Consider the following 21,296-nt stretch of genomic DNA (forward strand, 5'->3'; position numbering starts at 1 on the left):
GACCTTTTCATGTTGTCTGCCTTAATGTACTTACCATTTTGTTCATTCTTTTACTGATCTCCAGCCGTCACTAGGGAATTACCAAGTTATGCTTACAGTTTCACCAGAACTCCCCCCCCCCCAGATGCCAGTCAAAGGCAGAAAAGAGACCTCAATCCCCCCCCTTTCCAAAATCTAAATTTGCTACTTTTGCTTCGTAACAGGGAATCACCATGTCTGACAAGAGCGATTTAAAAGCGGAGCTTGAACGCAAAAAGCAGCGTTTGGCTCAGATAAGGGAGGAGAAGAAACGGAAGGAAGAAGAAAGGAAGAAAAAAGAGGTAAGGCTGCTGAGACTCCCTTCCCATTTTTGCTTGTTTATTTATTTGGATGTATGTTCTCTACTGTCCTCTGGACACAAGTCAGTGCATTTTTTCTGGGGGTACCCAAGGGTAAGCAGTAAAGGTAAAGGGACACCTGACCATTAGGTCCAATCATGGCCGACTCTGGGGTTGCGGCGCTCATCTCACTTTATTGGCCGAGGGAGCCGGCGTACAGCTTCCGGGTCATGTGGCCAGCATGACTAAGCTGCTTCTGGCGAATCAGAGCAGCGCACGGAAACGCCGTTTACCTTCCCGCTGGAGCGGTACCTATTTATCTACTTGCACTTTGATGTGATTTCAAACTGCTAGGTTGGCAGAAGCAGGGACCGAGCAACGGGAGCTCACCCCGTCGCGGGGATTCGAACTGCCGACCTTCTGATGGGCAAGTCCTAGGCTCTGTGGTTTAACCCACAGCGTCTCCTGCGTCCCTTTTAGGGTAAGCAGTACTGGCACCTTTTTTCTAGAAGAAAAGCACTGACATAAGTATATATAAGCTATGCTGCTTATGGTGTCCCCCAAATTAGCTATTGACTTTTTATTATTATTATTTAAAGAATCCTGTCCTTTCCGCTCACTTTGTGTAGGAAGACATCTCTATTAGCTTTTATATCCCAGCTTGGATCCAGTTACTGCAGGTGTAAACAGGCTGATCCAGTCAGGTGGGGAGAAAAGTTTTGGACTGAATCTGGAACACCCAGCTTCAAGTCTTGACTCAGCATGGATTCACTGTGGTTTAAGTGAATTTCTACCCAGAGTAGCTAATCCACAGCTCAAAGGTTGCATAGGGTCCTACAGGAGGGTTTAAGTGCCCCCCACAATTAGAAACGTTTTTGTTTAACTGATCCTGTGGATCCCATGCAGTGATGTCATGATGCCAAAAGCTTATTTCTGCCCCACCTCAATTTTATTTTAATTTTAAAAAATGTAAATACTGTATACATTTAATTCTTTTTAACTGACTGATGTTGTAATTTCCAAAGGTTCCATGTGTCTATTTTAAAATATATTTATTGTTCCTTTACAACCTGACTCTCTCTCCCCCCCCCCCCTTACGTTTGTGACTGGCTAGCCTGGTTGCTACGGTAGCAGATTTGCACTTACTGTTTTTCAGCAAAGTAAACGATAATTGCTGCTGCATTTTAGCCTCCTGGCTTGGTAACATCTTTTAGTTCTATTAAGGTTTGACTGACATATTAGTTTATTTGTCCTTGACGCTATGCGTGAGGTTTTTTTTCATTAAGGGGATTTGCACTTCTTTTTTATTCAGTCACTTAGCGAAATAGAGATGAGAATTGACAGGGAACGGATACTCATTTCCATGCAAAGTCAAGGAAGCATTAAGTGATTATGTTTCTTTTCTTTCAGATGTCAACATTTGCTGCAGTTTAAAGCACCTGTTATCCCTTTTCTAATAACTGGTTTGCTTTAAACTGACACTTTAATATCGTACGTGCATTTCATACCATTATTGGGCTTTGCTATGAGAAATTGACGTTGCAAATTTTGGTTTTTTTGCTGTCTTCCTTCCATTTTGCACTTTTGATAGTTCTCTAGAAGCAACTGAGACACGCATACACAATTGCTGAATGAATCCCACCTTTGCTAAGAGTGCTGAAAGTTGTTGGGAGACCCTAGTTCCCCTCACAGAACGACAATTCTCAGAAGAGGGCTTGATGGTTAAACCACTTTGAGAATTGTAACTCTGGGAGGGGGGGAATAGGGGTCTCCAAACAAGCCTCTGCACTCTTAACAAACTACAACTCCCAGAATTCTTTGGGGGAAGCCATGACTGTTTAAAGTGGTATCATAGTGCTTTAAATGTATGGTGTGAATGTGGCCCAAGAAGCACCAGGAAGGGGGGGGGTAACCATTTCTTATTCCACCAAGGGGAAAGCTCCCACTAGTGTCAGGAAGCACCATCCGCCCTTAGTTTCCATTTTCTTTCACTTCAGCTAATTGTCCAATACTATTATTTCAGTCAGATTTTCAGCAAAAGAAAGAACCAACGCAGGAAGATTCGGATCTGGACCGGAAGAGAAGGGAGACAGAAGCTTTACTGCAAAGCATTGGTATTTCTCCAGAACCACCTCTAGGTATTCGGAGAGAGACCTGTTCAAAACATTTCAGCCACTGTTTAAGAGCCACACATTCTTTTGACTGTAGCATGCTTTTCTTTTCTTGGTCTTTGGCTATTGTTCATAATGTTATGTGTTCTGCTTAAACACCGTTTCGTATCGCCCCAATAACCAATTCAGAGCATTTCTGCTTCTTATCTGTGCTGAATCTCAGTGTGTCTATTATGTGTCGTTCTCATCCAGACATTTCAAAATTGTTTCTCTGTGGGCCACACCACTCGCACCATCTTGGGCTGTCGCCGTTCCATTCTTCTGAAAACTGGCTTGGCTCCCCTTCATTCCTCTGATTTTTTTCTTACATATAATAGTTGCCCCTTTGAAAATAGAGTCCTCTATTGACCTTTTAAACAAGTATCATTAAAAAAGAAAAACTTAGAAAAGAAACATAAATTATACATGCACACTGTACATTTAAAACACATCCCAAGCACATTTTCTCCCTCAGAGAATTCTGGGCACTGTCGTATACCCCTCACAGTGTTACAGTTTGCAGCAACCCTTAACAAACTACAGTGCCCAGAAATCTTTGAGTTGGAAAATGTGGAATGTGCTTGCTTGATATACATGTCCCTTGCTCCTGCCCTTTTTCTGCTGTTTTGTTTCATTCCATCCTAATCGCAGACCTATTTAGGCATTCTTAAGTGATTTACACGAACACATGACAGAGGTAGAGTAGGTATGCTGGGCTCCCTTCACTCTGCTCCACTTCGGTTCCCATTGCCCTCTGAGCTGGAAGGCCACTTTTTTTTTGCAGTGGGAAAGTCTCCTGCACTCATGGAAACTCCCTAAGCATTTTAGGAAGAGGCGTTGTCACAGGTCAAGGATATTCCAACCTGGCAAAGAAGGTGAGGAGCAGACCTCACGAGGAATGTGGCCTGCAAAGATGACCTGCTAAGGGGCGTGGCCTAAGAAGTGTTCTATGGGCTGGATAGAGGTCGGAAGGTCCACCCTTGTCTCCTGGACCTGATGTTTGCCACCCGGGCCTAAGACGTGTAGGGTAGGCATCCCCAAACTTGGCCCTCCAGATGTTTTGGGACTACAACTCCCATCATCCCTAGCCAACAGGACCCAGTGGTCAGGGATGATGTGAATTGTAGTTCCAAAACATCTGGAGGGCCTACTTTGGGGGTGCCTGGTGTAGGGCTTTTAGGAATGTGAAATACAATCTGAGGTCTCCAACATGAGCCAGCATGATGTAGCAGTTAGAGTGCTGGACATGGGAGACCAGGGTTGAAATTCCCGCTCAGCCATGAAGCTCACCCAGTGACCATGGGTCAGTCACTGTCTCTTTGCCTAACCTACCCCATAGTGTTGCTGCAAGGATAAAATGGTGAAGAGGAGCTCTATGGACTCCACAGTGACCTTCTTGGGGGAAAGGTGAGATATAAGTGTAGAAATAAATAAATAAAATAAGCGTATTGCCTAGTCTGGATCATGGCTTCAGTTGTGCAAGCCATCAAGAAAACCTGGAGCCAGCACTGATGGCCATATTAAAATACGGCATGATGCATCACTTTGTTCTAAAGCCATGATTCTCTTTGTAGGGTATTCATGCAAATTAAAAACCAGCTCCTCCCGATCCAGATAAAGCCCAAGAAGCAGAATGGATGCATAATAAGCACGTCACCTACCACTTCACACCTGTACCTGCCAAAGGGCTGTCATGAAAAATGAATGCCTTTTGCACTCGCGATTCGTTTTAGTGACAGTTCCTAGTGAGAATATGTGTAAGGTGTTGGACCTCGTGCCACGGCCGATCCATTTGATTGACACTTCTGCCAGGAGATGTGAAGGATTTAGCTAGGAAAGGAAAAAAGGAAAATGCAGTTAGGAAATTATTTTTGATTTAAAAAGTAAAACAGTTCATTTTTAAATGCCCAAGTTGAAACAGGCGATGTCGCATTATAGGATTTACATTTTCCTCCGTCTGGCTGCCATGAAGATTAGTCGAAGTAGAATTGTTTCTGCATTGCCTGCCCCCTTGCCAATCTAGATTCAAAAACGACAATAGCATTTCCACTTGTGGTCTATCTTTGCTTTCAGTGCTTGAAATGGAAAGCTTCCACACCTTGTCTTTTTTTGTGGGGGTGGGGGGACTTATTGATCTAAATCATCATGCAGTCTTACTTTGGCTCTTGGTCCTAGGCTGGGCACTGTGTGAGCAAGCTAGCTGACTTCGGTTTTGCCTTAACTTCACTTGGCAGGGTCCCAACCAATTGCCCTCCGACTACTGGATTAGTTTTGAAGTTCCCAAGTTTTAAACAAGCTGGGTTCTGCGACCCTGCAGTCATTCTGCATAAACGCCTATCTAGCCGCCTCTTGCAGAAAAGGGGAAAGAATGAAAACCAAAGCCTTCCAGTGAAATCATTGGAGGTATAACACGTTCATGCTTCTGGCAGAAAAATGCCGAAGCTGTTTGGATCAGGCTAAAAGCCTAGCAGTGTAGATTTGCGTCAGGTGGCATTAGTCCACATAGGCAGGTAGCGGTGGAGCGTGCCTTCCCAGCCCCTGGGGTGTGCCTGGGGGGTGAGGCACAGAGGGTGACTTGAGGAGGACGCAGCAGGGCAGGCATGCGCCCTTCCAATCAATCTGATTTGTCTGAATGGAAGGGTGCATGCCTGTTGCGTCCTTCTGATGCCCTGCCAGTCCCACGCTGCTTTGTGAGGCTGGGATGTGGGATCAGACTCACAAAGTAGCACGGGGCTGGTGTGAGGAGCAAATGCACCCTGGGAAAAACTGCGCCTGGGGCAATGGTGCCCCTTCGCCCTGCCCATGCGACGCCTCTGCAGGCAGCCAATTAGAGCAGCAGGCTATGCAGCAACGTAGTAACACACTGTATGTTAGCAACCCAAAATGCCCAATAAACTGTTTTATCTTGAGAGAGACTTTAAACAACTGCAGTATGCCTTTTCTGTCCCATGTAATGACTTAGCTCCAACTATGTTCTACTCAGAGCAGACCCTTTCCAATTAATGGACCAAAGTTAGTCATGTCCGTTAATTTTAGTGGGTCTACTCTAAGTATGACCAGCATTGACTATAAACCAATGTTTGCTCAGGCAACTGCAGCTCTCATACAGAAAATCTTTTTAACACTATGCAGAAACAGTATTTCCAATTTTTCGTTTCCCTTAACTTTTTTTTAAAGATATCCAAGGCCTATATTACCTCTTTGAATATGTTTCCACGTCTAAAAAAATATTTTAAATAAAAATGCAAAGAGTCGGTCTTAACATTGAGTACTGGTACTATCATAACTCGCTTTCAGACCAATCTAAAATTCATTTCAACTTTTAATTTGCTAAAATATTTAGAATTCACTTGACTTTCTTCCTTTTCCTTTCCTTTCTTTTCCTTATTTTTGTTTCACCATTTCAAACTCTTCCACTCATCCGACCGTTTTATCATTTTGGATCCTCGCTTATGATTTGTCTTACACTGCTCTTCATCAGTGCAGTCGCTGCATGTTTTAACATGGGATACCTGTTATTTTCATTATTTAGTCCCAACCCCTATGTCTCCCTCTCCGAAATCAGTGAGCACTCCCAGCGAAGCCGGAAGCCAAGATTCAGGAGACTTGGGGCCCGTAGGAAGGTAAGACGAAATTCTCTGTCAGTGTATGCTGTTTGCTTTCATTGTGGATTCCTTTGATGCGAATGCCTTTCCTACCATGCCATGCCACCCAGTTGTAAAGATTGAGTAGACCCAGGGCTGGCTCTACTACTGGCCAGAGTGGGGCAGCCACCTCAGGTGATATATGTTGCCAAGTTGTAAGTGTTGAACTTCTTCATCAACACAGAGTGTGTGTAGCCAATGGAGCGTAGAAATAAAAAGCTGTCCTCAATGTCTTTTCTTAGTTTTATTTTCGAAAACATTAACAGCCAAACGCTGCAAGCCATCACCAGCAGCTTACAAGACATTTGATCAAAATAAATAGTTTCAATTAACCAATTATCCTATCACATCACTTCCTGCACCCGGTGCAGAAAGTAATTCCCCTTTTAATTAGGCAAAAAGACCACAGGTGTGCAGCTAAGTAGGTCAAACTGCAAATATACACCTCTGAAACAAACCTGGTTCTTGAGTAGCACTACTGACCACTTTAAGATAAAGAAAAACCAACAGTAAGATGACAGATCTCTGTGTGCCACACAGCTTGCCTTTCTAGCCCATTGCCTTAAGGTTTGGTGGGTGTTGTCTCATCACCAGTGTGTTGTCCTCCATATGTTGTGGAGCATCAACTCCAATCAGCCTGTGCCTTTCTTGAATTAGTGGGAAAGGCTATGGGGTCTGGAAATACACCTGTTCTATTGGAGTACAATAAAAGGAGCCTGTAGGTTGGGGGCCGGGAACCTTTTTCAGCCTGAAGACTGCACTCCCTTTTCGGCAACCTGCCATGGGCCAGTGGTGGGGGAGGCAAGATGCACAACGGGCAAAACAACAAATGTAAATGTTACCTTTGCGGACTAGACTTGTTTCCAGGTCTAGCCCAAGACATTTTGGTGCCTGAGGCAAACCACAAAAATGGCATCCCCCTCCCTGAGAAGGGGTGAGTGAAGATCTACATCAGGAACGTGGGGGAGGGGGGGAAAATAAAGATGCACATTGGTATCTGCTGCCTCTGTGGATTGTCCCACCTGAGGCAGTCACCTCAGTTTGCCTCATGGGTGGACCGGCCCTGCTACTTTCTATACACACACCTGCCCATATTACATGTATTGTGAGATTTCAAGGACACATCCAGCCAACCCAAAACACTAAAGGAAGGTGTGAAGCAGACTGGTGAGAATCCCAAACAAACAAAAAGCATGAGAGAAAATATAGCTTTAAATTAGTTTTTTAAAGAGATGTAGAGATGAATTGCTGTGGGTATCAGGAATTTGCTGTTTTAAAGCAGGTAAAATGGAAGTTTGTTATTTACTATGAAGTTTTATTGGATCAGAAAGGGAAGCCTTGTAATGTAAAGCAGGGAATATTTATATCTCAGTTGCCACAAGCATTGCCCTTACGAATTATATGAGGAACAGATTTATAATTAAAGGGATGGCTAGAGTGGGGCAGATCACCACCATTTGAATTTGTCTTTCATCTTGGCCTACCTGGCTGAAGTATTATAGGTGATTGACTAACCTAGGGCTGTGTCACTCAACTCAGCCACTCTCTTCACCTCAACCTGCAACCCTGTAGTCACCATCTTCCTCTCAGTAGTCAAGGTGAAAAAGCAGACTCCTCCCCACTGCCCTCAATTGCCCTCTCACCAGTTTCCTGGCAGAAAGAGGTGAGCCTCTTGCTCTTGCTCCACCTCAAAAGAACCTCCACCAAAATGCCAGCATTCCCAGATGTTCCCATCCTCACAGGGCAGGACTTGATGTTCCCAAGCCTGCTGATGGTTCTTGACAGCTTTTGCTATTCTCCATCTGTTCTGACCACACTGAGCCTACGAGTGCTAGATGGAAAATGCCACCCTCCGTCACATAGCCTGTGTCTTAGGAGAGAGATTCTTTGATCCTCGGCTTTGCTGGCTGTTACATCTCTGTGCTGGATGCATCTTCTAATTCATTCCGCCTCAAGCACTCTCCAAACTTGTCCTTCAGTACCTCAGGTTTCAAGGACAACCCTTTCAAGTCTTCCCATGAGCTCTAAGTATGCCATTTCATATTGTGCAGTATTATTGTCAAGAAGAAAACAATAAAACATTTCCAGTGTAGTTGTTTCCTAGCAGCATCACACTGCTTATTAGCCATATGGTATCTTCTTGGGCATAAAAAATTATAAAATGCTTCTCATGGAGCATTCCAAAACAATGAACAATAAATAAGTCAACAATAAAAACAATTTCCCAATCTAGTACAGATACAGGCTGGGATAAGAATTTAGACTTAGTCTACAACAGAAAAGACAGTAGAAAAGCCAGCTCTGTGATATATATTGAGAGAGTTGCAATGGGTAGATACTGGCACACTAAAGGTCCAACTCTTACATTATATGGAAAGGATCTTCTGATGAGATGGTATCTGCAGGAGGCCCTCTCCCGTAGAGTGCAGTGATCGATTGGGTACACTGCTGCCAGCATCTTGACCTTTGCCTGTTAGCTAATAATTGACAACTTTTAGCAGTATGGCTGCTGTATTAATACCCCCAAATAAGAATATTTCTATCAAATCATGGTGCCCATGGAAGGCACTGAAGTAAATAGACTGGCAACTTTTACTGCATTCCCATCGTTGATGGCAGTTGTCTTCAGGGACGCGGACTTATAAAAAATATTGGGGGGGGGGGCGGGAAAGCTCATGAATAATAAATAAGCTCATGAATATGCAAATAAAGTGGCGCCGCCTCCTCGTGAGCGAATAGGGGAGAGCGTGCTGCGCCTATTAATCAGCTCCAAAGGAAATTGGGTGGAGCTTTTGCTCGGGAGGGAGGGCAGGAGGCATGCAGCCCGCCCCTCCCTGTGCATTTTGGGCTGGGGGAGGGGCGGCGATGGCGCTCTGCTGGAGGGGCGCCGGAGATTATTGGGGGGGCGGAGCCCCCCCAAACGAATTTTTGAGGGGGCTCGGGCCCCCTCAAGCCCCATGGAGTCGGCGCCTATGGTTGTCTTGTGGCTTTGTGTGATTTCTTAGGTTGCCATGTGGTTTCAATCGGTATGAGTGAATTAGTGCTTGATTTATATGGACCCAGGATTTCCTACTGTTCTTCATGGCAATATTTGGTATGTACTCTAAACCAGCTTTTCTCAGTCTTGGGTCTCCAGATATTATGTATCATCAACAACAATTACTTATTATTTATTTATATGCCGCCTATCTGACAGGGTTGCCTCAGCCATTCTGGATGGCTCCCAACACAAGAATAGTAAAAACACAATAAAACGTCAAACACTAAAAACTTCCCTGAACAGAGCTGCCTTCAGATGTCTTTTAAAAATCATGTAGCTGTTTATATGTTTGACATCTGATGGGAGGGCGTTCCACAGGGCGGTTTCGACTACCGAAAAGGCCCTCTGCCTGGTTCCCTGTAACCTCACCTCTTGCAATGAAGGAACCACAAGAAGGCCCTCAGAGCTGGATCTCAGTGTCCAGGCTGAACAATGGGGGTGGAGATGCTCCTTTAGGTATACAGCTCCTGCCATTCCTGACTACTGGTCCTGCTAGCTAGGGATGATGGGAATTGTAGTCCAACAACACCTGGGGACCCAAGGTTGAGAAAGGGTGCTCTAAACAGAAACTCATGAAATAAATCCGTCTAGCAGTCTGATCCAATATATCTTTACTTGTATGTCTCACTCAGTGTGGGGGTTAGTTTACTTACTCCCAAGTTAGAGTGAGTGCGTGGGATTGCTGGTCACGACCTCAATCCTGTGAGCATTTGGTGGAAAGCAAGCCCTATTGGACACATGAGCTTACGTGAATAGTGAATTTCTGTTTGTATGACCATCACAAAAGCACGGATTGGTTCTGGGTGCCTGCCAGATACAGAGTCAGGAACCTCTTGTTAATTAGTCTTTTTGCATGTGAGCCAGTGGCATAATTAAAAACAGTCACACTCTCATTCCTCAAGGATATGTAGAGTTTGGTTGTCTAGATTAGAGTTCTCATTAGTAAGTTTCTCATGGTATGGTTTTGAGGTGGGGGGGGGGCGCTCTTGTTCCCTAAGGGGGCTTCCTAGCGTGACTTAGCAACCTGAGTCTCTGCTCAATCCTGTATTAATATGTAATGTGCTGTCACTGAACTCGGGTGGATAATGGCCCTGTCGTACTCATTAATCTACTCATGAAAGCTTTAATTAGTCTGCTTTTCTTTTAGAGGTGGCAACATCTATTGGCCCCAAGGAAATCAAAGGTGTCACTTACCACTGGATACCCATGGAAAATGTTACAAGGAACAACAAAAGCCACATGCATTTTGCAGGAGAAGACACGGGGAGCCAGAAACTCAAAAAGGGGGTGGGAATCCAGTAAGCAGCTGAGAAACAGTTCTTACAAAATTCACTTTTGTGTGTTTGTGTATTTAGACTTATAGCAGACCTCCCCCTAATGTATGCAGGGAGTTGTGGTTGTTTTTTAAATCTTAATAAGGGGGAGCATTGGAAAATACAATTGTGGAGTGCTGTCAAGCGGAAAGGCGTGTGCAGAGCAGATCCTGAACCAGCTGTTAATGGTAGTCCCTGAATAAGAGGGTCAGTGCTAGCTAGCCTGAAATGGGGAGCCGGCAAAGGCGGACCTGACATTTGAACCTGTGCAAAGCCTATACAAGGCAACATTGTCCTCCGGTAACCTCAGTTGCCTTTGTCCACTGAGGATTCTGTTCCCCAGCTCTTCCTTTAATCTCACAGTAATGGAATTCTCCCTAACGGAATATTGTTTGTCACTTGGGAAACTTGACAGGTTTTGAAAGAGGGTGGAGCAAAGGGGTAATGACTGCCTTGAGCAAGCTGCGTGTCCCCCGCCCCCCCTAAGTATCCTGGGTGTGCAGGTATAAGTGGTCCCCCGATACTCATGACATTAGAAGCTGGCGCATATTCGGCAAATCACACTTTCTTCGCTAATGACCTTGGCAGTGTTAGGCAGATCATTTTCACTTTGTTTCAGTTTCATCTCGGCAACTTCTCTAACACATTAGGCACAGAAAGTGCTTGGCATCTTCCGCCCCCTCCTCTTTCATCACTCAGATTAGGTAGAAGTATTGGGAGGAAGAGATTCTGCCTCTGCTCATGCAAAGCCACCTGAGCAAAATCTTATTGGCTGTCTGTGTCGTTTGGTATTTTTATTTTGAAGGCATCGCTTTCAAAAATGCCTTTGCAATGACACACAAAATCCTGGGCAAGTTTTCAACCAAGTCACCAGGAGGATTCCCTTACTACAGCTCAAATCCTTTTGAACATGCCCCGCTGCAAGGTCCCTTTTATTTATTTATGTATTCTTTTAATGGACTTAATATTGATTGTTTCATCTCAATGTGTCAGCGTGTGGCCAGTGCCCTTGCTCTTGCCCTCCAAAGTGTAACTAATAGGAACTGAGCTCATCTAGCGTGATTGTCCCATTTGCAGTCCAATCAATTCATAGTACTTTTGTGCAGGAAGTCAGCCCCTCTGTGTTTAGCTAGGAAGCATATATAGGGGCTCCTCTAGGCAACCTGTTTGTTGAGTGTCCTTCCTGGTTAGCTCACACAAATCTTATGCTGGTGTTAGACTGTGTCTGGTTTTCATCGAGCATTTGGAATTGATAGTGGGGAAGTTAGATGACACCGAGCATTCATCCTGATTTGTTTGTGCTGCGTTCCCCATTAATAAGTCATTCATCCCGCTTATTAAAAAATGGAAGCGGATTTGTTATGTTTGAGTGACAGTGTGCTTTAATCCACTTTTATTGTGCAAACCTACATTTCTGGCATGCTCTTGAATCTTTTGCAGATGGGGGAGTTGAGGAAAAGAAACAGATTAGTGTGTTGTTTTCCAGGATGGGACCATGGGCAACTGTCCCTAAATCCAGCGCTGGAATGAGTTTTCAACCAATTTTCTTTGCCATAGTTGTGTGGGTAGAGTCAACACTTAGGTGCACATTGACCCAACTGACTCAGTCCAAGATGCAAGTGATTTTTTTTTACATTTTTAAAATTTATTGTTAAATTTATATTCCACCTCTTATATCTTCCAAGGAGTTGAAGGTGGCATACGTGGTTCTCTTCCTCCCGATTTTGTCCTAACAAAAACCATGTGAGGTAAGTTAGGGTGTGAGGCAGTGGCTGGCATGACGCCACTCAGTGAACTTCATGGCTGAGTGGGGATTTGAACCCAGGTCTCCCAGCTTCTAACCAAGCTCTCTAACTACTACACTACACAGGCTCTTCAAAGTGCTGTGTTGGTGGGGGCTGATGGGAGTGGTAGCCCAAAACATCTGGAGTGCATCAGGTTGCGGAAGGCAGGTCTAGTCCAGGGCTGGTGAACCTCTGGCTCGAGGGCAGGGGAATGTGGCCCTCTAAGCCTCTCTGTCTGGCCCTTGGGAGTTTTTCTGTGCCATAACCATGTCCTTCAGCAGCCCTGCTTCACACTTTCCTTAAATGTCTTTGCTTGGCTGAAATGTGTCCTCTGATAATGCCTTTTGCTTGCCTGAATGGAGGAAAGAGAGGGGTGCAAGCTAGCTTACTGTACAAAAGTGGTGTGGGCACAGTGGTGGGGCCAACCCACGCCAAGCTCTCCATTGCCTTGCCCCTGCCCCTCTCCCTTTTCATATGTGGCACCTGCACTGCCTCGCCAGCTGCTACTAGTTTTAGGAGAACTTCAGTATGTTCCTAGCTTGTATCTTTGAACACCTTAAAAAATTGCAATGTGGCACGTTGTGGTCTTTCCCGGGTTTCCCGGGTTGGAACCGCCACAAGACTACTTCACTGTGTCATTTTTTTTTTAAAAAAGATCAGGTCCTGGAAAAATCAATTTATCAATTTATCAATTTATAAAACAAAGTCGTATATTCATGTGTCCTTAGATGTAGCCCGTTAGTCAACTAGTTACTAACTAACTGCCTTTAAACTAAGTAGGTAGCGAGGACAATTATTTATAACCTACTACAGTGGTACCTCAGGTTACATACGCTTCAGGTTACATACGCTTCAGGTTACAGACTCCGCTAACCCAGAAATAGTGCTTCAGGTTAAGAACTTTGCTTCAGGATGAGAACAGAAATCGTGCTCCGGCGGCGCGGCAGCAGCGGGAAGCCCCATTAGCTAAAGTGGTGCCTCAGGTTAAGAACAGTTTCAGGTTAAGAACGGACCTCCGGAACGAATTAAGTACTTAACCTGAGGTACCACTGTATTTTAATAATTTCATTGATGTACCATTGTATTAGATAAGTATGTATAGAATTGTAATGTTTTTAATGCACTTTTTGTTTCTGCATTCATTTGTTTCTCAAATCCATCTGTTAGTTGAAATGAGAATGGAGAGATCACTTGGTCCTAGTGCTGGGAATCCAGATCCCAGCTGGAGGAAGCACTCTCATTGCTGTGCTTCCAGATTTCCTCTCCTACCTGCCTTAAATGTGCTCAGTCCTCTTAACCCATAGCTGGCAATGCTGATCATCTGTTAGTTGGTATGCATGCCACGTGTCATGCAGACACCTCGAGTGTTGCATGCAGAGATTTCCTGCCCTCCCAAATGTAGCCTTTTGTGCCTCTGGTGCAACAAACCTGCATGCAGCGACCTGCTTGCAGAACGCTCTTTCCAGGGCACTTAAGCACATGGGTGCTCCAGTGTACTCATGGAGCTCCAGCAAGCGCAAGGGCTTCCCCGTTGACCTTGATGTTGAGCTACGAATTGGATGCAGCTTCTTCACTGTGGGTGGTTGGGGGGAAAGTCCACATTTAACACCATCTGCTCTGGATTACCATATTTTCCCGTCTATAAGACGCCCCATGTATAAGACACCCCCTATTTTTGGGGACTATGATTTAAGAAAATGGGGAAAGATCTATCCATGTATAAAACGCCCCCAAATTTTGGAAATTATTTTTTAGGGGGGGAAACCTAGTCTTATACAATAGCTGTCAACTTTTCCCTCTTTTTAAGGGAAATTCCCTTATTCTTAATAGGATTCCTCGCAAGAAAAGGGAAAAGTTGACAGCTATGTCTTATACATGGAAAAATACAGTATATTCATCAGTTAAGCAGCTGAGGCCTACCTGGTCTTTCAGGGTGGTTGTTTTTGAAGTGAAGCAGAGCTGAGCAAAAGTCGGAAGCCTCTTGTCCTTGCTAGCATAACATTCTCCAGTTTTGACAGAGAAAGAGAGTTTGATAGAATTACCTGCTCTTGTCTGACAGTAGATATTCTGTGATATTGCCTGTGTTTCCCTGTTGTACTTTTGGAGCTGTGTTCTGTGCTTTTACAGCATAAGGCAAACGACGAAGTGATTTGTTCCTCTCCCTGCAGCCCGTCATTGCAGTTAATTCTGTGTGTTCTTCTTCCTCCCCTTGTGCTGTGCTGCTGATAACCTCGCTAGGACCCTGCAGTGGGACACAGACCCTTCAGTGCTGCAGCTTCAGTCTGACTCTGAACTTGGGTATATGTCCACTCTCGTTCTTTATTTTCCCTCTTGTTATACTATGACTTTGTTTGCACTGGTTATGTTGAAGTTGCTTCCTCGGTCAGCTTTCTCCTTGCGTGTATGCGTGTGCCAAATCCTCAGCGTCATACAGTACTCTTATTTTTGTTTTGTTTTTAAATTTTTTTGGGGAAGGACCGTTTTCTTCTGAGAAAAACGGAAGCGAAGCTTTCTGAAAATGGTCACTGCTTGTGGCTAGTGAAAACATCCAGGGTCCGGTGCGCTCTTGATGTTTTCAAAAGAAACATTTTCATTTCGCTGGAGATGAAATGTTAGAAAAGCATGTTTGTGGAAACAGTAACATGCATGTTGTAGGTGTGTACTATCAACATGCATGTCTTCACATCACCAGCAGCCCCCAGATTTCCCCTACTTGTTCATTGTTCAAAGTATTTTATTAATATCACATCAATCATATTTCTATTTCCTTTTAGCCCATTAACCCTTTGAAAGTTGCAGCCAATAAATTAGCTAATACAATTTACATAACGTTGGCTTCTTCAGTACCATGATATATAATACATTGATGTAATATTTTTGCACTGGACTTCCTCCAGAGGGCTCAGAAACAGCTCTGCGAGGTTGTTTCTGTTGAGCAGAGGTGACTGTCCCAAAGTTTGCTTCATAGCTGAGCTGGGATTTGCACCCGGGCTTCCCCACTCTGAGATTATGTTTGGGTTGTGTTACAAATAACCTTAAAACTGTATTTGGATAGGTATTGGTTACATACATAAAACATTTTTTTATTGGATTAGAGGTGGGCAAGGAGCAGAATATGACTGCAGCCCAGTGCACACCTACTTTGGGAACAAGCCCCATTTTATACAGGGATATTTGCTTCCACATACCATAATGTATAGGCTCACAATATGAGAAGTAGTGCAAGAAATATCCTGTCCATCTTAAAGACAGGACTGCAGTACCATTACCAGTGTTATCCTAAGAATGTCAAGCAACTTCTGTTTTTATCTTTTGATTATTAAGGACAAACGAAGCATAATGCTGTTCACAAAATTAGCATTTTTTGGGGGGGGGAGAAAGTAAGGGGAAGGCATGGGGGCCTGACACAGATCAGGAAAGGAAGGGGGGGGCAGTTCCTGCACTGCGATTTATTTTTTAAAATAATTTGCACAGGAAGCTGCCTTGTACTGAGTCAGAACACTGGTCTATCTAGCTCATATTGCCTACACTAACTGGCAGCACCTCTCTAGGGTTTCAGGCAATCTCAGCCATAACTGGAGATGCTGGGGTTTCAACCTGGGGCCTTATGCATGCAGATCATGTGCTCCACCACCAAGTTGTAGCGCTTTCCCCGCGTGCCCGATTGCATGAATGGTGTCTTGTCTGGTTCAGCTTTTAGAATCCAGCAGTAAAAGATTCTGGCAAGGTTGGATGACGCCCTTCGTGCATCCTGTGAACAGACTGCGGTTGATGCTTTGGAGTGTGCATTGAGTTAATGCACAGTGGCAATTTCAGAGCTGTGAAAAAGAGTCATTTGGGGGCGTTTATGAAATCCTTTCTCAAAAACAGACTAGTTGCAGCACTAGCAATGGTGGCTGCTATACTGCCAGGTCAATTTTATTTTTTGCTGAAAGCTCGATTTAAAGCAAAACGGAGTAGAAACAGCACTTTTCTAGCTTGCAGCATCAGTGTCAACCCCCGAGAGAAAGCAAAGTTAAGTTGGTAATGGAAAAACCCCCCACATCCTGTGGGAACTGGGGAAGGGACTTAACACAGTGGTGGAGCAAAGGCCTGGCGTGCAAAAGCTTCTGGGTTCAGGTAGCATCTCCAGGTAGGGCTGGAAACAGTGGCGGACCTTGGGGTCTCAAATTTCACAGCAGCCTGTGTGACGCCAAAATCTGCCCCCTCTCCACTTCTCATCCTCCATTCTAAATAATAGTTGTAACATCCTCTGCAGTGCCTCCGATGCTCGGCGCCCAGTGCTGCTGAACTGGTTGCACTCCCCTAAATCCGCCTCTGCTGGGAAGTACAGTGCCTGAAACATTGAAGAGCTACTTCCTGTCATCATTGACAATGCTGAAGGACTAATGGTCTGACCCCACTATAAGGCTGCTGCTTGTGTTCATGACTGAGCACCGTAGCGCTTTTGATGGCACACTCCAGTACCTAACCCAGCCTTTTGGTTTGCTTGTTCCAGCCGCCGCCTACACAAACTGGGCGTGTCAAAGATCACCCAGGTGGACTTCTTGCCTCGGGAAGTGGTGTCCTATTCCAAGGAGACGCAGACGCCTTTGTCTACTCATCGATCTGAAGGTAAAGCAGCTACCATTTCTTCCGTGGAATTCGAGATGTTTGGAGTGAAGAAAAAAAGCTCACTTTGATCAGTGATCACTTTAATATCGCACACCATAAAGGTATTAGAAAGTGAAAGACATAGCAAGCTTTCTGTTACAAAGAAGTAATTGGTATGTGATTTGGAGGATGGTCTCTTTTGCAATAAAAGCTTCCAGCCTCAGGACACATTACTTAGAAGCCCTTTCAGTCAACTGTGGTGGAGTTCCTGAGCTGGGAGGCTACCAATTCTTTCTGACATTTATCTCCTCCATTTTTACTATTTAGTTTTGTTTTATCTCATGTATGCTTCTGTGTGGAGTTTTTAAAGCATTTTATTCATTGTTTTCTTTGGATGTGGCCTGTGGACTAGCCCAGGAAATGTGATTATTTTATGTTGTTTTACTCTATGTTACATTTAACCTCTCTGGAGAGGGAGAGTGGAAGGTTTATTAGTGGCAGACACAGTAACATCACTGACGTCCTGCTGATTGTGCTTCAGATGGAGTTACTTCACATTGACAACAATAATATATAACTATAATATATACTATAATATTATTCACAAAATAATTGTAGCAGCAACCAATATGACTTAGGAATTGCGTCTGGCTGTAGTCTTGGTTTTGTCTTCAAGGAAATCATTTTTTCATTCCAATAGCAACACGTGTTTGTACATTACACTGGATTTGTTGAGATTTTAGTGGTAGCCGGTCCGCATGATCAGTTGAGTATGTTCCGAGGTCAGCGTGCATGGGATTGCAACTTTAACCTCCAGGTTAACACAGCACACTAATGCTGTTCAGATGTTCAAAAACATATGGAGATAATTGTGTGAGAGTGTGAGCATACTCTGGCATATCCCCACACTCTGCGCCCTTCCAGTGGTTGGAAGGTGGATCTTCAGCGGGGCAGCCTTCCACATGCACACACAAGCCCTGTGAGCATGAAGAAGCCTTGTGTGCCCAGGATTTCATCCTACTTATGCCCATTTGGTAGCCTCAAACTATACACAGCACTGAGGAGTGGATCACATAGCAGTGGCGGTGTGGGAATAAGGGACAAATGACCTTGGCCTCATTCTCCTCCCTCGCGTCACCCCTCCAAATACTGCTTGCTTCTGAAGACTTGAGTAGGGTTTTACGAAAAGATCCAAAGTCTTTTAATTAGATGGAGAGAAGACTGCAACTGCTTTTGGATATTTTAATTTTATTTGTTTTTAAGAGTGTCTTGACCATTTTAGAAAGCTTTTGCTTTGTTTCTCCTTTGAAATGCTGTATGTTCGCTGCCCTGGGCTCGAGGGAAGGCAGGATATACGTTCAATAAATAATAATAAAATAAAAAACAGATCTGCAGTGCAAGTAAGCTCTTTATTTTCAGCAGTTTCCTGGTGGTTTCCAAACTAAAAGGGAGATATAGCTTAGAAAATCTGTCTTGTTTCATTATTCTGTATACGCTGGAGGTGTGGAGGCTGGCTGGCAGCTTCTAAACAAGTAGTTGAGTCATCAAGAAGACATATCATTTTCCTCCACTTTCTTTTTTTGGTCTATTCAGCATCCTACTTCCTTCCACAGAATAATGTATTTTTTTGTTGGAAAACCTGCAACTTCCTTTATTTGAGGGGAAGAAATAACATGTCATTTTTGGCTCGCTGTACAATTTGAGATGCTGTAGATATGCCTCTTGACCTCACTGTTCATTCAAAATGCCTGAGACACAGAGGTCACATTGAGATTATAACAAGGATACTTCTGAAAAGGCTCCTCTCTCTCACTAGTAAATCATCATCCACACACCATAACACATAGGAACACTTGTCCTTGTGGATCATGGCATCCTGTTGCAAGTCTCCAAGACCTTCCCAGTACTGTACAAGATGGACCAATGATCTGACTCAACAAGGCATCTTTCTGTGTTCTCTGACCATTGGCCCTGCTGGCTGGGAGAGTTAAATTCCCACAACATCTGGAGGGCAATACTTCAGGGAAGGCTGAGCAAATCATTTAGAGCACTCATATAATTACTGAATCGATGTGCCTTCTGAAGTAGCCTTTATTTTATCTGCTGTTCAAGGTAATCACCATAATGAGTTAGCAAAGCAGAATAAATATTTGGAGCAGGAATGGGGCATCTGGGCCCCCCCCAGATGTCGCTGGACTAAAACTATTGTTGTTGTTTGTTGTTGTTGTTGTATTTATTAAATTTGTGTACCGCCCTTTACCCATAAGTCACAGGGCGGTCCACAACACAAAATTACAATATAAAAAACACAGAATACATAAGAACAATAAAAACAGAAGCAATCTCATTTTGTCAAAAGATGCTTGGTCCATCAAGGAGTTATATTACTGCCCCCATCATTCCTGACCATGGGCCATGTTCCCTGGGGAAGATGAATTGGCGTCTAACAATATCTGGAGGGCTAGTGGCTCCCTCTTCCTGCCGTAAGACAAACTGTTGGCGCCTTCAATGCTTTTCTTTTGAGGGCAAGCAGCAGCTTGGGGGATGGGGTGGGGGTGGGTGGGTAGGAATTCAGGTCAATAAACTGACATTGCTGAAAGGATGAATCTCTTCACTTCCAGCTGCATAGGACTGCTCCCAAAGCACTCTCTTCCTCTCCCCGCCCCCACCTTAACTGAGAAAGATGGGAGATCTCGTGGATAGCCAACGTTACATTTAGCTCAGCCCTCCAATAAGCTAGCCTACTGCTTAACATTTGATCTTGCTGCCTGGCAGAGGTGCCAAAGCACTGTCTCCTTAAAGCATATATTGATGTAATAAAATAGCGACGTAAATCTATTTGTTGCGGAAGTACAGTGGTACCTCGGGTTATAGATGCTTCAGGTTACAGATGCTTCAGGTTACAGACTCCACTAACCCAGAAATAGAGCCTCAGGTTAAGAACTTTGCTTCAGGATGAGAACAGAAATCACGCGGCAGCAGCGGGAGGCCCCATTAGCTAAAGTGGTACCTCGGGTTAAGAACAGTTTCAGGTTAAGAACGGACCTCCAGAACGAATTAAGTTCTTAACCCGAGGTACCACTGTAATCTAAAACCCAAGTGCAAGACTGGGTGTGAAACGGCAGAATTTGCCTTCAGAAATGGCACAAACATATGCTTCTCTTTCAAAACATGGATTTTTTTTGGAGGAAAAATTTTGTTTTATTCTTTACTCCAGAAACTTACATAGAGTACCCTCTAGTGGTGTATGTAAAAACTGACATTGTGGCGGAGGAGGCGATCAGAGGAAACTGAATAGGCATGAAGATGGGAGCAGTTCTGAATATGGAAGCACGACATTGTCTCAATTATTTAAGGGCGGGGAGCAATTTTAATGGCAAAAGGAGCAGATGCATGAGGCGAATATAGACATTCACTTAACCTGTGGCTCACATGAGTGAGGAGTGGGCCGTGCCTTCCTCTTGCCTGGTAACGATTTCTTGAAGGGCAGCTCTGTTAGATCTGTTGTTCCAGAAGGAGAGAGTTGAGAGAGAGAGAGAGAGAGAGAGAGAGAGAGAGAGAGCTCTAAAAAGAATCTTTTGGTATTTTAAAAGACAAATACATTTATTAAGACATAAGCTTTTGTTGTTACAATGCATGCATTCTCTCTGATAGAACGAGATTTATTATGCTATTCTTGAAAGGGAATTGGACAACTTCATAGAGGTGGACAGCTCTATCCATGATAATTTGGTGGTACAGTGGTACCTTGGGTTACATAACACTTCAGGTTACAGACTCCGCTAACCCAGAGATATTACCTCGGGTTAAGAACTTTGCTTCAGGATGAGAACAGAAATCGTGCTCCGGCGGTGCGGCAGCAGTAGGAGGCCCCATTAGCTAAAGTGGTGCTTCAGGTTAAGAAGAGTTTCAAGTTAAGAACAGACCTCCAGAACGAATTAAGTACTTAACCCGAGGTACCACTGTATAGCAGAGGAAGGGAAACCTGTGGCCCTCCCGGTGTTGTTGGACTCCAGTTCCCATCAGCCCCAAGCAGCTTGGCCCAGTGGTCAGGGATGATGGGAGTTGGAGTCCAACAACATGTTGGGAGCCCACAGGTTCCCCAGGCCTGCAGCACAGCTTTAATGCACATCCAAAGGCATTGTGCTTCTGAAGACCACTTTGGGGACAGAAAGGATGCTGGTCTATATGGATCCTTAGGGCGATCCAGCTGGCCTTATGTTGCCTTGCTCTGCATAACAATTATTTATCTGTCTTGTCAGACCTTCCCACTCTGTGCCCGGCTTCCGTCACCAGGGCTTTTTAGAAAGGCGTCTGTCTGATCTAGTCCCCCCGCCATGTTTATTTCTTATGTTTCCATTTTAATGGTTGTTTTGGAAATGATGGAGGCTTAGGCTTTGCACCTTAATGTTCTGATCTTATGACTGGAGCCAGGAGTGGCGATTGCGAGGTATT

The 21,296-nt window shown here is 44.3% G+C and overlaps 1 protein-coding gene across 8 annotated transcripts in view; it reads left to right on the forward strand.

Annotated features, from left to right (window-relative positions):
• The window catches only part of DYNC1I1 (dynein cytoplasmic 1 intermediate chain 1), a 237,002-nt gene that overhangs the window by 59,903 nt on the left and 155,803 nt on the right, over positions 1–21,296 (forward strand). For 4 of the 8 annotated variants that reach the window (XM_077936956.1, XM_077936959.1, XM_028749825.2 and 1 more), the window contains 5 exons: positions 204–320; positions 2,341–2,455; positions 6,000–6,090; positions 14,487–14,546; positions 16,747–16,862. In XM_077936956.1, coding sequence (XP_077793082.1) covers positions 204–320; positions 2,341–2,455; positions 6,000–6,090; positions 14,487–14,546; positions 16,747–16,862 — 499 coding nt within the window. The remainder of the gene's footprint in view (positions 1–203; positions 321–2,340; positions 2,456–5,999; positions 6,091–14,486; positions 14,547–16,746; positions 16,863–21,296) is intronic. The other 4 variants (XM_077936958.1, XM_077936960.1, XM_077936962.1 and 1 more) reach the window with 3 other exon arrangements.

The sequence above is a fragment of the Podarcis muralis genome, chromosome 12 (assembly GCF_964188315.1).
Source record: "Podarcis muralis chromosome 12, rPodMur119.hap1.1, whole genome shotgun sequence".
In the NCBI taxonomy this organism is placed as follows: Eukaryota; Metazoa; Chordata; class Lepidosauria; order Squamata; family Lacertidae; genus Podarcis; species Podarcis muralis.